This window comes from Eumetopias jubatus, unplaced genomic scaffold (assembly GCF_037043125.1).
Source record: "Eumetopias jubatus isolate StellerSeaLion01/CBP00866 unplaced genomic scaffold, mEumJub1_p1.0 scaffold_12, whole genome shotgun sequence".
Classification (NCBI taxonomy): Eukaryota; Metazoa; Chordata; class Mammalia; order Carnivora; family Otariidae; genus Eumetopias; species Eumetopias jubatus.
The window spans coordinates 97,185,019-97,201,680 of NW_028274818.1; the positions used below are offsets into that span (position 1 = coordinate 97,185,019).

General features: G+C 46.7%; 1 protein-coding gene across 2 annotated transcripts in view; it reads right to left on the reverse strand.

Moving 5' to 3' along the window:
- Positions 1-3,297: 3,297 nt before the first annotated feature.
- Positions 3,298-16,662, reverse strand: part of GALNT17 (polypeptide N-acetylgalactosaminyltransferase 17) — a 451,342-nt gene continuing 437,977 nt past the window's right edge. For both annotated transcript variants that reach the window (XM_028110173.2, XM_028110175.2), the window contains 2 exons: positions 5,529-5,696; positions 3,298-4,859 (listed from right to left, as the gene is read on the reverse strand). In XM_028110173.2, the coding sequence (XP_027965974.1) occupies positions 4,731-4,859; positions 5,529-5,696 (297 nt within the window). In that variant the 3' untranslated portion in view covers positions 3,298-4,730. The remainder of the gene's footprint in view (positions 4,860-5,528; positions 5,697-16,662) is intronic.

Below are 16,662 nucleotides of genomic sequence, written 5' to 3' on the forward strand. Positions count from 1 at the left end.
AGGCAGCCGATAGTCAAGCTGGGAGCTGCACTTGCTCCTCAGCTGGAGCCTCGTGGGGGCAAGAACACTGAAATCTGTAAATACACCAAGATCCCCATTTATGCTGATAGGAGTAGACCCCATTTCAGGACTGCCCAGGCTCCAGGGGTGGGGAGACCATATACATTGTATCTGTGTTCTTTCCAATATAAGCTTTAAGGGGTAAAGACTAAGATACTGATCGTGCACTTGCTCAATGAAGTTTAGCTCCTTCTTCCTTCCCCCCACCCCTTCTAAGGAGTCTGAAAAAGCAAACCAAAGGATAAGTGTCCAAAGGTGATTGTTGAACTGAACTGAAATGGGCCTCTGGAGTTTGGGGCCCACCGCGGAGCGCTATGCCCAGGTTTCGGGAACTTGCCTGATAAGTGAGAAAGCAGAGTGGCCGAGAGATTCAGATTCATGATTTGGGCAAGAGGAAAGGCAATGGATTAGGAGCTGATGACCTGGAGCCGATCTGGAGCGAGGGGAGGTTGCCTTTTAGTAGCAGCACCATTTATAATAGCCAAACTATGGAAGCAGCCAAGTGTTCATCCACAGATGCATGGATAAGGACGCTGTGGTGGATATATACGATGGAATATTACTGAGCCATCAAAAAGAGGAAATCTTGTCATTTACAACAACACGGATGGAGCTAGAATATAATGCTGAGTGAAATAAGTCAGAGAAAGACAAATACCACATGATTTCACCAATTGTGGAAGTTAAGAAACAAATGAGCGAAGGGGAAAAGAGAGAGAGAGGCAAACCAAGCAACAGACTCTTAACTATAGAGAACAAACAGATGGTTACCGGAGGGGAGGTGGGAGGGGGGATGGGGGAAACTGGTGATGGGGTTTAAGGAGCACACTTGTCACGATGAGCACAGGGTGATGTATGGAAGTGTTCAATCACTACATTGTACACCTGACATGAATGTAACACTATTTGTTAACTACAAGGGAATTAAACTAAAAACTTAAGAAAAAACAAGCAAAAACAAGAGATGTGACAATGAGCAGAGACTGGGAACCCGCAGCCAGGCACCTGTCAGCTTCCTGCTGGCCTGGGCCTCCTGGTTTCCTGCACAGGCTCCAGGCCCCTCCCAAGCCCACTCCCTGGGGGGCTGTCACGGGGGTTGGGGGGGGTTGGCGGGGCCGTCACTCGGAGTAGCAGTCCCAAGCAAAGTGGAAGGAGAGAAACAGCATGCAAATCAGGGACAACCCATGGGGCAGCCCTGGGAGAGCCGTCTGCTCTGCCCAAGCCTGACTTCGGCCCTTTGGGAAACCGGGATACTTCTCAAGAATGGTAGGAAGATGTTTCAGATGCACAGAAATGGCTTCAGGAAACCAAGCAAAAGGGCTCGGAGTGGGTTAAGATGGTGGCTTCTGGCCCAGAGTGTGCTTTCCCGGTCTTCCCTATTTCTCCTTCTCTGGCCACCAGAATAAGCATAAAGAAGGCATTTAAGAGAGAACACATACAGAATCAGAGAGATCGGCGGTGAGGTTTGGACATGTGTCAGGAACACCATCGGTGAGGTTTTCTGCCATAAATATGGAGAGGAGAAATGAGAGAAAAGAAGAAATAGTCACCAGATAGGGGAGTGGGGGTGCAGGGGAGGGGCTGGGGGGACAGAGGGGGTGTGAAGCAGTGGCTGTCCAAGCTCAGCCCCCACTGCAGCGTCCCCCCGGTGAGGGCAGGGAGTGATCTCCCCAGCTACAGATGGTGCCGACTACCACTGTTTGCTGAAGGAGTGTGAGATGCCCCTGGAACCCGACACTTGGAGCTCGCTGCCACTGTGAGGAGACATGGGGCCCTGGAGCTTCCAAATTCCGAGGACTGGGATGCAAGGCTCCCCAGGGCCCTGCTTCTTTTTTCTCTCCTCCCCCTTTGACTTTGTTCATTCCTTTTCTCTGCCTTGGCCCTCTTGGTCCGCCACCCCACCACCTTCAGGCCCACAGGGACCCTGTGGGGGGAAGAGGGGGCCGTCCTGGGATGCTGGCCTCGGGCTCTGGCCCGTCTCTCCAGGTAGCTGAGCCTCTGGGAAGTGGCTCGGGTGAGTGCCGACAGCAGATGCCCATATGAACGCAGAGAGCCTCCCGTGGTCCTGAACCAGCCCCACCACCGTGCCCCCCCCCCCCCCCCCCCCCCCCCCCCGCCAACACACATCAGCAAACCCAAACATCCTGTCCTGCTGCATGGGACACTGAAGAAGGGTACTTCTCTCTTGCACGTTCCAGGATACTTGGTGCTATTCGTATTTCAGAGGTGCAGCTTGGAGTACGAAGGAGCCCCAGATGCAGTGAGTGTGCTGGAGCACTAGAGGGTGCGGGCTCCCACTCCATCAGAGAACCGAGCAGGTCTTGCCGCTTACTTTGGTTTGAGGCCATTGGGCCCCTTTCCTGTAGAATGAAGGATTCCACTGAGTACCTCACCAGGATTTGGGATCAAAACCTCAGCCAATGGTAAAACAGGATGATGCCTTCTTTATATTTTTCTTTCAAGACCCACACAGAGGGAGAATGGTGCAGTCAGGGCGGGATTCCTTCCCAAGGCATCGTATCACAATAGTCTCTCAATGTCTCCCTTGACCCCCCTGGGAACGTGCAGACCTTAGCTCTTTTCACTTCATGGTGGCCCTGAGACTCTGATATTAAAGTCTGATGAGCTCCTTATTTCCAAATGGCATCATTTTCCATCTCATGGACCCGGTTCTCATAGAACCCAGAAGAAAAATGGGAATGTCCATTGATAGGCCTGTCTGTGTAACATCCAACAGGATCGACCTTCTTGGCCTCCTCAAAGGGAAGAGGGGTTGTCCTAGCTGAGGGGACCCCTGACCAGACCCATCTCCGTGACAGAAGGTCTGGCATCTTTAAGGATTTCACATTTCCATGATAAAAAGGGGCAGATGCTTCTGGCAGAGGCACCGTGGTTTTGAGAGGTATCAGCGGCTGCATGGCATCGGGAGCGGGCAGATCAGGGCGACACGGCCAGGTCGCCTCAACCCTCCTCCTCTTTCCAGCTTCCTGTGCCAGCCTGACCCTCGTATGCTGGGGGCCACCAGGGGGTCAGTGAGTGAGTGCCAAATATCAAATTCTGTCCCTCTTTGGGGGAGGAAGTTGAGTCCAAGTGCAGGCTGGTTTTGTCTCAGCCTCTGCTCTGAGGGATGCTGCTCACAACAAGACCAAATCCTCAAACGAAAGGCACCCTCTGCCATATTCCAGACACTCCCCCTGAGCCCCGGGTTCTGGAGGAACCAAGAAGCAAGCAAGGCTGTTTTGGGAAGTGCTCACATGTATTTATTTCACAAGGGAGGAATGGGGCAGGGGGCGATCACCAGTAAGATGCCACCAAATGAGACACTGTGAACCCAAACTGGGTGACTACAGGGTTTGGTTCTGGGCAGGGCTCGGCCTTTGGGGATAGCATGAGGGACAGAGAGGGAACTGGCCAAAGGGACAGCCTTCCATCTGGGGCTCCACATGGGGCAAGTCTGGGCCACGTCCTCCTGGCCAAAGAAGCATGGCCAACCCCCCCAGCTTCCTGCAGCCTTGTCCTGATCCAGGTGAGCAAGGAAACGACAAGCGCAAGGCCATACGCTGACATCTGCTCTATCACACACTCCTAGGCACACACCCAGACACCCTCATGCACGCGCACACACGCAGTCACGCACACCACACAGGCACACATACTCATGGGCATGCACACGCGTCCATATATTAACTCTGATTTATAAGTGCACCCTAACCAGAGGGCAATCGAGAAAAATTATTACTCTTCAGAGAGGAATCGACTGCCTTCTCCCCTGTCAGCCAGCAGAGCATGGGGTGAAATGAGATGAACACGGAGCATCCTCCAGGGTCCAGGCCCCCTCTGTTGTGCTGGCCTCAGTCCTTAAGCTCTGGGTGAGTCAGGGCTCCCTAGTCCCCGGGGCGGGGGGCAGAGCTGCACCGGCCCGGCTCCAGCCCCAGGGGCCCCTCACAGCCACGACCTCCCTGTGCGCGCTCAGCCTCTCCGTCTCTGGCTCTCTGCAGACATGGAGTTGTCTCTCTGCAGTTGGCCCAGGAACACCGGAGCCTAGAGCCCCACGGGGTGACCATGGAAGCATTAACTCCTTCCAGGCCATCTTAGGGAGGGTCCAGAAAAGTCCAGGGCTGTCCATCTGATGGAAAGGTTGGGGGTGGAGGCTGCCTTGTAAATGGGCATCTGGGCAGAAGCAATGTCAAGGGACACAGAGTCTCAAGGGCCTCTTCCAAGAAGGGGGAGACAGGATGCGGCTGAGCACCACCCCCCACTCTGTTGAGGCCTGGGGGTGGCATTCAGAAGCTGCTGCTGCAAGAGATGAGAAAGAGGGGCCCCTGCGAGTCCCAGTCCTGCGAGTGGCTGGGGAGAGGACGCAGAGGACATGGGGGTTCACTCCATGGTACGCGGTCCACATCCAGGTGGCAGAAGACACGGCTCCTGGGTTTCCAGAGGAGGGGTGCGGGGCTTTTCCAGGGAGCATAGGCTTCACGGCTGCTGAGCGCCAAAGGGGGGACACCAAGTCTCCATCTGGGGCCCCTGTGCTGCTCTGGAGAAGCCCCAGGAGGCCCGCTGAGCACCTGCTGGCTTCCTGCTGTCTCTCCACCAGTGTGGCTGGTCCAGAAGATGGGCAGACCCCAGGCCGGGGGCCAGGCTCTAGGGGCCCCTGCTCCCCCCCAACCCCGCTACTTGATCGAGTTCTTAATTGTCCACCTCTGTCCCGTGCAGCTGCGGAGGATGAGATCGATGCCAGCCAGGCCCCGGTTCTCCACCTCTAGGCATCGCCCTGTGCCCTTATTCATGATGGCTCCATTCTGGGTAAAAGGAGGAGAGAGACAGAAAGACAGAGACATAATGAGACAGAGAGAGAGATACAGAGACAAAGAGAGACAGAGACAGATGGAGGTAGAGATACAGAGAAGAAGGTAGAGAGAGACAGAGGGACAAGAGAATGAGAGAAAGAAACGGAGAGAGACAGAAACGCAGAGAGAGACGGAAAAAGAGGTTTAACCACTATAGTGCCTGGCACATGGCCTCTCATGGGGAGCGGTCCGACCAAAATTCTTTGCACAGGGGGAGGGATCAACAGAGCCCCCTCCAGAAACCCCAGAGTCAGAAAACGTATCAGCTTCACCAAGTTTGAATGGCTGAACCAGGTGACAAGCACTGATGGGGGATGGTGTCCGAGTGGGGTCTGACTTTCTCCATCTTACTGACTACTTAGCAGATTTCAGGGAAATCACCGCACACTCCCCTCCCGAGGTTTGTCAGAGCCCAGCCTGCCTGGTGCTGCTGCAGGGACCTGGGAGACTGTGCCACCTGAAACCTTCCTCCGTTGATTGCCCCTGGACGTACTTTGGGTTCATGAGGCTGGCCCAGGGCTGGAGACCTTGGATGCGCTTTGCTGGGGAAGTGAGCTCCCCCTGTGGCCCGCGGCAGCCTCCCCTGCTCTGGGGTGCTGGCCCTTTCCCTGGGGCACTCACCTGGATGAAGTTCCAGCGCTTGTACAGGCTGCTCTTGACTTTGTCACAGTCGAGGAGCTGGGGCAGCCGACTCTTGGAGTTGTCCACCAGGCAGCGGGTGTCGGGGAGGAGTGTGGTGGTCCCCAGGGCGCCCAGGTGCAGGAAGCCCTCCTTGGTGTAGCGGGCAAGCTGGGGAGAGAGCAAAGGAGAGGGTGGGGAGAGCTGACTCAGGTCTGCAGGTCTCACCCATGCGTCCCTGGCTTGCTAAGCCTGGATACAGCATCCCCAGGGCCAGGCGTATTTCTTTCTAAGCATGTCCTCAGTCAGTGTTTCTGGACTGTGGGCTTCTGTCCAGCAACATGAGGGAGCAGAGGAATAAAGAAAAGAGCAGGACGTCTGATTTCTAAAGCTCGGCTCTGCTCCCAGCTGGCTGGGCAACCCTGAATAAGTCACTTAACCTCTCCGAGTCTGCATTTCCACCTCATTTATAAATTGGGATTAATTAATTAATTCCACCCTGGTGTAAAGTACCCAAAGAGGCAGGTCACTGAAAAAGAAACAGATATATTAAAAAACATTAAACTTAACAGGTGTTAAAATAAATAAACTAAAACAGCAAGGTGATACCACATTGAAAGAAAAAATAAACCTATTCTCATATTGTCAAGGTTAGTATAAAATGGGCTGGAGTGGGGGAAAATTACAACAACCTTTCAAAAAGGGGATTTCAAAATATATTCTTTGTGCTTTAAAAAAATTTTTTTCTCTTTTGATCCAATAAATCCACTTTTAGCAATTTATCCCAAGGTAACAATCAAAACCGGGAACACAAGTTAATGTATATAGGATATTCGCTGCAACACTATTTATAATGATGAAAAAGCAGAAGCGTCCTAAAGGTGTACCACAGTCCTGGCACCTGCTTTCCGCTCCATGCACACCAACAAATGCTGGGGGATTGTGGGGGCACCGGGGTGGCTCAGTCGGTCAAGTGTCTGACTCTTAGTTTCGGCTCAGGTCATGATCTCAGGGTTGTGGGCTCGAGCCCTGGGTCGGGCTCCATGCTCAGCAGGGAGTCTGCTTGAGATTCTCTTTCTCTCTCTCTCTTTCTCTCTCTGCTGCCCCCCCCACTTCTGCTTGCTCTCTCCCTTCCCCCAAATAAATAAATAAAATCTTTCTTTTTTAAAGCCCCATCCTTCATTCTTCCTTCTATACACCCTGGGCAGTAAGACTTCCGAAGCAATGTCCTTCAAGAAGTGAAGTCTGTTCCTCCATCCCCTGAGTACTGGTGACTTGCTTCGACCAACAGAATATAACGGAAGCAAAGATGTGCCAGTTCCTGGACCAGACCTTTAGCCTTGCGTGCTTCCATCTTCTTGCTCTTGGAGTCCTGTTGGCACCGTGGCAGTAAGCTCTGGATGGCCCAACCAACAGCCAGCCAACCACCAGACAAGTGGACGAGGTCATCCTAGATTAGGCAGCCCTCGGCTGACCTGCTAGCTGCCAAGAGATGTATGAATGAGTCCAGCTGAAATCAGCCGAGCCTGGTCCAGCTCACAGAACCACCCAGCTGATCTGGATAATGCATAACACATGCATATTGCTTTATGCCACTAAGTTTTTTGGGGGGATAGTTGTTATGCAGCAAGAGCTAATTGATACGGAGATGGTGCTGCCTACCAACTCTTCCCACAGCAGCACCCATGCTACTCAAGTGGCCTCCCTCTCCTGCCTGTCTGCGTTGTTTAAAATTCTGTATTCCAACCTTCGAGCAAATGCATTCATCCGTCTTTCACACTCTTTTAGGGGCAGGGACTGTCTGTAATTAATTTCCTTCTTTGCTAGGAGAAAATCACAGACCAAGTGCTCAAAACGTGTTTGTGGATGAGCACATTATAAATGTGGTGAGCGACACCATTTAAAAGATGCAGCTACGTCCATTCATTTAAACTCCATAAGCCTGTTTTGAAGAGTTCTCTGTGCGACCAGCCTGGGAACCGGTTTCTGAGAATATGAGGACGTGGCTGTGTTCCCACTGATAATTCCAGTGCGGGCTGGTGAAGGCAATGAGACAGGAAAGTACATGTCTCATTTTTGCTCTCACATCCTATGAGGTGGTGGGGGTAGGAGTGAAGATTATTAATATACAGCTAGTGCCAAATAAATTAAAACAAAAAATTACCAGCTTGCATGTATTAAAGGCACACTGCATCATTTCTAAGCATTGTACAGAGAATAAAGAACGTGATTTTTACAACTCAGTGAGGTAAGTTTCTATTACTCTCCCTGTTTTAAAGATGAAGAAACTGCGGTCTGAAGACATCTGGTTACCTGGCTGGGTCCTGGCTTCTCCCCTTGGGACCCTAGAGACCCACATGGTTGGGTGCCCTGGCCCAGCAGCTGAGCAGCAAAGGGGCCTCTGCCTACACGATCCTGGGCTTCTCCTGAGAGCCTGGGCATTTCTGGCCAGGAAAGAAGCCAGAAGGCAGCTCTGGGCCGCCAGTGCCTCTTCTCCAGGGGATAAGATTTTCTGCAGGGGTTCTCATTGCTGATGAAAACCACTCAGAAACCCTCTGCCTTCATCCCCAAAGGGGGGCCCACCTGCTCCCCTCTGAAACAAGTGACAGGGAGTCTATTAAGTGCCTTTGAGAGAGATGTGGTTAACATGTGCTTTAAACCCAAATTAGTTCCAAATCAGAGTGATTGTCAGAGGCAAAATGATAAGAAAATCAAAAGCCCTCCTTGCCCCTCCCTAAACAATGTCTCTCTGAATATACTCAAATTCACCAAATGCAAAGTGATGAATGACAGCAAGCTGCTTTTATGTTCAGGGGAAAGATATACACAGCTGCTTATTGAAATTATGAATCAATCTATTATCCAGCAGGCAAATGAACAGCGCTAAGAACATTAATTAACTGAGCATATCTGTGACCCAGATGTTTAAAGAGCGAAGCTAAATGCCACCGAGAGTTAGAGGCTCTCCTTTCTGAGGTCTGTGAGCAAAGGATGAGACCACAGCTACGAGGACCTGCAAAGCCAAGCACCAGCCCCAAGCTATGCAGGCACTGGGGTGGGCAGGGAGGGTGGGGAGGCCCTATAGGATTTCCATTCTGGGGGGAAGGTGCTTTCTCAAGCCCAAAACACATGCATAGGTTCTGCTGGCTTGGCCAAGGGGCCGGGGTCAGGGGAAGGGTGCTGTGGTCTGAAAGGATGGTGGGGCTAAAGTTACACCAACAGATGTCACACTGCTTCTCCCCCACAAGGCAGGAGGGTGGTGTGTGCGCAGACCTCATGCCAAGCACATCCCCCTTCTTGTGCCAGTCCTGGATCGCGAGTCTTTGTGGTGTCTTTGGACCACTGTCTGGTCCACCTCTCCAGCTCCCCATCCCTGATACTCCTTCCTTAAGGACCTCTGCTTCCTGTCATCTGCACGTGCAACAGGCCTTCAAGGCTTTGCTCCAGGTGATTCCTTTAATGGCCTTCTTCTAGAACATTCTAGCTTCAACTTTCCTAGACTTCAGCACAATTCTTTCCATCCCACAGTGTCTTCTCTAACTCTTCCATCCCCCAACCCTCCACACCTCCTCTCAAGTCTTTGGTGCAACATGATCCATATGCTCTGGTCTCTCACTCCAAGGTGGTGTGGGAGTATCTCATTTCCTCTTGACCATTCTGGGCATCCACTGACTAAGTGATGGATATTTGGGTTTTTCCACTTTTTGGCTATTATGAATTATGCTGCTATGAACATTCATGTATAGGTTTTTGTGTAACATATGTTTTCAATTCTCTTAACTCTGTATCTAGAAGTAGAATTGCTAAGTGTTGGGTCATATGGTAAATCTGTGCTTAAATTTTTGAGGAGTGGCAAACTGTTGCAAAGCAGCTGCAGAGTTTACAGGCCCACCAGCAATGAGCCAGGGTTCCAATTCATCCACATCCCCATAAATTCTTGTTATTGTGTTTTCCTTGCTTCTTTCTTTCTTTTTAGAAAAATTCTAGCCATTGACTGGGTGTGAAGTGGTATCTCATTGTAGTTTTGATTTGCATTTCCTTCATAACTAATGATGTTGAGCATCTTTTTATGTGATTTTGGCCACTTGTAGATCTTTGGAGAAATGTTAATTCAGATCTTTTGCCCATTTTTCAATTGGGCAAATTGTCTTTTTTATTGTTGAGTTGTAAGAGTTCTTTATATATTCTGTATGCTAGACCTTTTCAGATACATGTATGAATGGAGATATTTTATCCCATTCTATGGGTTCTTTCACTTTCTTTTTTGTTTTATTTATTTATTTATTTTTTCACTTTCTTGAGAGTATTCTTTGAAGCACAAAAGTTTTTAATTTTGATGAAGTTCAACTTACCAATTTTTTTCTTTGATTACTTACGCGTTTGATGTCGTATCTGAGAAACCACTGCCAAATCCAAGGTCATGAAGATTTACCCATATGTCTTCTAAGAATTTTATAGTTTGAGCTCTTACATTTAGATCTTTGATCCTTTTTGAGTTAATTTTTATATATGATGTAAGGTATGGGTCTAAATTCTTTTTTTTAATGTGGACATTTGCTCTTCCAAGATTGTTTGTTGAAAAGACTTTTTCCCTATGAATTGTCTTCTCATCTTTGTTAAAAAACTGTAAATGTGGGATTTATTTCTGGAATCTGAATTCTATTCCATCGACCCATGTGCCTAACCTTCCGAGAGCACTACAATGTCTTGATTAGTACAGCTTTGTAGTAAGTTTAGGAATTGGAAGTGTGAGTCTTCTTTGTTTTTTTCCAATGTCCTTCTGGCTACTCTGGGTCCCTTGCATTTTCATATGAATTTTAGGATTATCTTTTCCATTTCTGCAAAAATAGGCAGTTGGAATTTTGATAGGTACTGCATTGAATCTACAGATCAAGTCAGGGAGGACTGCCATTAACAGCAGTGAGTCTTCTGATCAGGGAACATAGGATGTATTTTTTTTTATTTAGGTCTTTCATTTGTTTAAACAATGTTTGTAGTTTTCAGTGTATGAGTCTTTCTCCCCCACAGGGGAAGTGTATACTTCTTTGGTTAAATTTATTCCCAAGTATTTTATCTTTTTTGATTCTACTCCAAATGGTATTGTTTTAATTTCCTTTTCAGAATGTCCATTGGTAGTGCAAGCAGTATCTTTAAGACATTTCTGTGAACCATGAGCTGCCACCCTGGTACCTTACGGTCACTCAGAACAGCAGGCTCTGCAAGTCCCCTTAGTTCCTTCTTCCCCAGGGTTAGGGCCAGGTGCTGACTGCCCCGCACCCAATGCAGACCCATATTCCACCGGTGCCTGGACCTCGCCGCAAGTCTCTCATCATTTCATTCGCCTCCTGTGTTCTGCCAGCCAACACCCTTCCCACCTGCAGCAGGGTCTAGATTTTTAAAATGTGCCCTTCATCCTAATCCCTAGTTTTGTGTCCTGGACCCTCACTGCTCTAGGGAATCTTGCCTCCCATTTTGTTGAGAAGGTATCTTCCCTACCCCTCAAAACCTGTCTTCCTTCACATTTGTTCACTTCTTTCAGTTCTGTCTCCTCTTCACTCCATAGATACCTTAAGTCATTATTTTCCCCTTCTCCTTCATTTCTTCCAAGCTACAAACATAACCAGATCTTTATGCCCAGAAATCTCCAGCCACAGATCTCATGACCTCCTTGTTTTGTCCTTGGTTTTCCATTCTCTTTTCTTAGTGCTTTGTAGTTTGGCTTCTACCAGCACTCTTCATTGACATTGCTCTCTTGAGGGTCAACAGGATCCATTAATTATCAACTTCAATTGTTTTTTCTTAGTTTTTATATGGGGCAATGATTGTGGGCCAGACGTTTTGCAGGGTGCAGGTGAAACCACCTCTTCTCTCTATATCCACTCTCCTGGAGAGCTTGCCATTCTGGGGGCTTTCAGTAGCATCTCTATGCTAACTTGGCTAATTGTGCCAAGTTTCTATCTCCAAACCAAACTTGATCCGCAATTCCAGATTTGTATATCCAACTCACTGCTGGACATACCACGTGGAGGTCTAGTAAGATTTCAGATTTACATAATCAAAACTGAATTCCTCCTCCCCTGTGTTCCCTATCTTTCCCCTCCACATTCACCCAACATTGGTTCCATCTTGGTAATGACAACCCCATTCTTCCAGTTGCTTAGGCCAAGCACTTTGGCTTCATCCTTTACTTGCTTCTTCCTCTGACCTGCCATATTCCCAACCCATTAGCAAACTACATTCAGATTTTACTCCACTGCTATCTCCTGGTTCCAAGCCACCTTCACCTCTTGACTAGATTAGTACAATGGTCTTCTAATTTGTCTTCCAGCTCCCACCCTTGCCTCCCTTGGTCTTTTTTTTTTTTTTTCAATATGGCATTTAGAATGCCTTTAAAATATATGATATTAAAATATTATTATATTATTTAAAAATATGTTAATTCAAATTGGAGTCTGGTCATGCCATTCCTCTGTTCAACATCCTCCAAATGCTTCCCATTTTACTCAAAATAAAAGTCAAATTATTACAATGGACCACAAGGCTCAATGCAATCTAATAATAGCTGCCTGAGCTCAACTTCCACCACTATGCCCTTTGCTCACTCCACTCTGGCCACACTGGCCTCCTTGTTGGTCTGTGAACAGGCCACACTTGCTCCTGCTCAGAGTCTTCGCACTGGCTGTTCTCTCTTGAATGCTCTTTCCCTAATATTCCCTCACCTCTTCCAAGTTTCTGCTTAAAGGTCATCTTCTTGCCATCTTAAAATTTCACCTTCACCACATACTCCTTATCCCTTTTCTTGCTTTATATCCTTCCAAACACCTATTATCTCCTTATAGACTATACCTTCTCCTTATTTATAGAGCTTGTTGTCTGGCTCCATCCACTAGAATGTGAGAGGCATGAGGCAGAAATGTTGTCTGTCTTTTTTTGTTCATGGTTCTATCCCTACCTCTTAGAAGGATGCCTGGAACATAGTAGGTGCTTGATAAATGCTGCTGACATCATGAGTACTTGCCTTCAAGGAGCTCACAGCTTACTTAGGGAGGAAGGCAAGTAAAGAGGAGAGGACAACAAAGTGTGAAATAATGTGATGAAATATACTAAGTGTGCTCTTCGAGTCAGAGCAGAAGAGGCCCCAATCCAGAAAAGGGAGGTCAGAGAAGGCTTCCAAGAAGTGGGGGCATTTGAGTGAAGCCTTGATGGAGTCAGCCAACCAAGTGAGGAGAGGACAGATCAGATCAGACACAGGGAGCACATGTCCAAAGGCCTAGAGACCAGAGGAAATGTGGTGTTTTGGGGGATCTGAGCATCATTCACCATGATGGAGTGTAATGGCTGTGATGGGGCAGAAGTGGGGAGGAGGGGTACAGTGCAGATGAGACTGAACTATGTGGACACATCATGCTCAGGTATTGAGGCCTTTTTCATGAGGAGCCACCTGACTTTTAGGATGACCACACTGGCTGCTGAATGGACAATGAGTTGCAATGGGACATGATGAAGGTCTCAACTCAAGTGGTCACACTGAAAGAAGAGAGAAGATGACAGGTGAGAGAGATGCATCCAAGCTAAGAAGGATTCTATCATCCTGGTGAGTTAAATCTTTTATTGTCATGAAATGAAACACTTCATTTTTAATAATCCATTTTGTGTGGAAGGCACTTGGTTTAATATTAATGTAGTTAACCTGGCATTCTGCTCTTTAGAATTTGCCTGCTGCACCCATTTCCATGCTTTTACTTTCAACATTTCTTTCTCCTTATGTTTTAGATGTGTCTCTTGGAAACAGAATACACCTGGATTTAAAAAAACTTAGGGTGACAATCTATGTTTTTTAGCCAAAATGTTCAGTCCCTTTGTTTTTATTGCATTTAATGATATATATGGACTTATTTCCATTTTCTTTCTTTGTGCTTTCTGTGTGTCCAGCCTTCTCTGTTTCCTTTTTCTCCTTTATTTGCCTTAGTTTGGTTTGATTTTTTTTTTGGAATGTTATTATATTTCATTGTTCTTATCTACAGATTTGGAAATTCTATTTCATTTCTATTATTTTACTGTTCACTCTTGAAATTTAACAATTAGCAATTTAGCAGATTATTCAATATCCCAATGTCTACTTCACTCAATAAAATTCAAGGACATTAGGACACTAAATCTGATCACCTTCTTTTCACTGTTTAGCCTTTGGTTATATTACCCTGCCCCAAATTAGACCTTATTCTTATTACGTAAGAAACATGTCTTTGGATTTACTTATATGTTTATAAATTTCTTTGTTTATAATTCATTCTTTCCTCAAGACATTCTTCTGGGGTTATTTTCCTTCTTCTTGAAGTATATTCTTTAGAAGCTCCTTGGTGATTATCTGTCATGGTAAACCCTCCCAGATTCCATTTATCTGAAAATTTCTTGGAGTGACTTGTTATGCAGCAAAAGCTAACAGATATAACTGCTTCTTGTGCAACTAGAAAGAGTTTAAAATGGTATTTGTTGTAGTTGATCTAGAATCTAGTTATGCAATAGGGGGAAGACCCTTCAAAGTATCTAATCTGCTCTATTGCTGGAAGCTGTCTCCTCACCTTCTCTCCATATGCTCACTCACAAAGTTATGGCCAAGCCACTGTCTGTGGAATTTGTCACCTCAGTACAATGTTGCCTAGGCAATCTTGGTAACAGCAGGAGAAGCATGGGTTCACACATCACGTGCTCCACTGAAGAGCCAATGGGTGAAGCTTCCTCCTCTGAGCTGATAACTGCTTAAAACTTGTTGACTCTCACTTCTCCGGTTATGGCCAAAGGACAACCAGTTCCTTATTATATACCCATACTCCTGATCTCTTCCCAGGCTCTAGGTTTGCAAACTTGGGTTACCTTCCCCCCTCTCTCTCCCCCATCCACAAAGCTACAAGTCTTCTAATTCCTGCTTCCATATGCCTCTCTCATATATTTCCTCCTAATCTCCCAGGTGAATTGTTACAGGAGCTTTGTAACTGGTCTTCCCACCTCCAGGCCTTCCCAGTTTCCATCTATCCTTCCCAATCCTGCAGGTTCAAATCATATCATTCCCTTCTTCAACCTTCATTTGCTCCATTACCCCCTGACTTAAGAATAAACTTATTTTTTTAATCATGATCTTCTACTATAGGTCCCCAACTTTAACTCTTGGTTTCTGATAGATGACTTGAGGTCTCTCAAAACCAGCCAGCTGTCTTCCCTGTGTAGAATACATCCCCACCCTACTCCTACCCTAGGTTACACAAAACCCCCACCCAGATGTGATCTCTTTCAACTTACATACTTGTGTAGTCTGTGACTTTCCTTGCTATAGGTTTTGTTGTTGTTGTTGTTGTTGTTGCTGTTGTTTTAGGACAGTAGCATCCTACTCATTTTTATATAGCATAAGGAGTAAGAAAGTATCTTGCAAAAAGCAAATACTCTATAAATGCCTTTTGAATTGAATGGGATTATTCTAGGTTTGGCTGCTGGGCCCAAGAGGAGAAATGAATGTCATTATCCACAACCCTAATGCATTAGGAAAAAAAGCTCTGAGCTCAAATACAATTAATTCTCATTTAGCAGAAAAGAAGAATTTTCTATTTGAGATGATCTAAGAGGCACACACAACTATTAACCCACATTTAACAGCCTTGAGGGAAAACTAAAATATGCAGGTTATAGCCAAATAAACAAAAACCAGCCAAATGATTGTGGAATGACTCTGGGACACAGCAAAATCCATCAAATTGTCAATAAAATCATGGCTTGCAATTGCTTTCGTATTAAGGGTCTTTCTCATCACTTCAGAATCAGGCTTAGTCAGAAAACCACTGCTAAATGAAAAAATGCATTTTACCCTGTTTTACTCAGGACACAGAGAGATGGGGGTTCCATTGATTCGAACCTGCTTTGGGGTGAATTTATTTGTTTGCTGCTTGGCTGAAGGAGTGATTTCTGGTGATTACATATGCATATGTATATTCTTAACAACAAAGAGACTTTCTCTGTCATTGTCCAGAGCACGCCTGATCCCAAACAATACAGGACAAAAAATGTCTCCAATTGTATCTCAAAATGGACACATGGTGGCTGCCTCGGAGCTGGGAGTGGAGAAAGGGGCTGCCTGGGGCAGGAGGAATCTTTGGGGGAAATGGAAATGTATATTTTGATTGGGGAGGAAGAACTGCAGGCATGTACCCTGTCAAAACTCATCATATTGTACACTTAAATAGATGCTGTTTGTTGTACTGACCTTATACTTCAATAAAGTTGATTTAAAAATATATCTAGAAGCTTAGAAGGTAGGCTATAGAATCACATACGTATTTTGCAGAGAGAGCCAGTTCCTAGGGGACTGGATGGTTCTAAGGGCCTCCCTCCTCAGTCTTCTCCCTTTCCACCATTATGACTCATCATGCTGGATAAAAGCATTATATTTCCAGAAAATGCACTGCTACTGAGAATGAATGGGGAAACATATTTATGACACAAAGTCTTGGGTTGATTATCCTGCACAGACAGTTGAAGAGTGGATGGATTCAGGGCATTGCCAGTGGAGGTGGGGTAATGGCAGGCTCTGGCCCACATAACTCTGTGGAGAGAGCTGGGAGCCTGTGGGGAGGGGCCCTTGGGGTGTGGGCAGCACCAGGATGAGGGTCAGAAGAGCCAAGTGGGAGAGGGGGTGGTGAGCAGGAGAGCCCACTCCAGTTCCCAGGGATCAGGAGCAAATTCCTAAGCATGCCTCCGAAGTTCACCCAGACTGCTAAACTGGTTAGAGGAGCAAAGATTCTATTTTTCAATAAAGAGATACATTTCCTCCTTTTCTCCACATGTGAAATAGGAAGGTAGGACTGTATCGGGTATAGTGTGGAAATGCTGGCAAACACTTGGCTCCCTTTTTAGCAAGATCTTAATTAAATCTATCTCACCTTCTCATTTTTGCTAACTGAAACAGTGTTCCTGGCTTTGTGCTGTGTCATCAAAGAGGTGGTCTATTATACGGTTAAAGACTTGGACTCTGGAGCCTGTTTAAGAAATCCAAGCCCTATCAAAAACTAATGATGTATGGTGATTAACATACCAATAAAAAAATTAAAAAAAAAAGAAATCCAAGCTCTGCCACTTAATAGTTTTATGA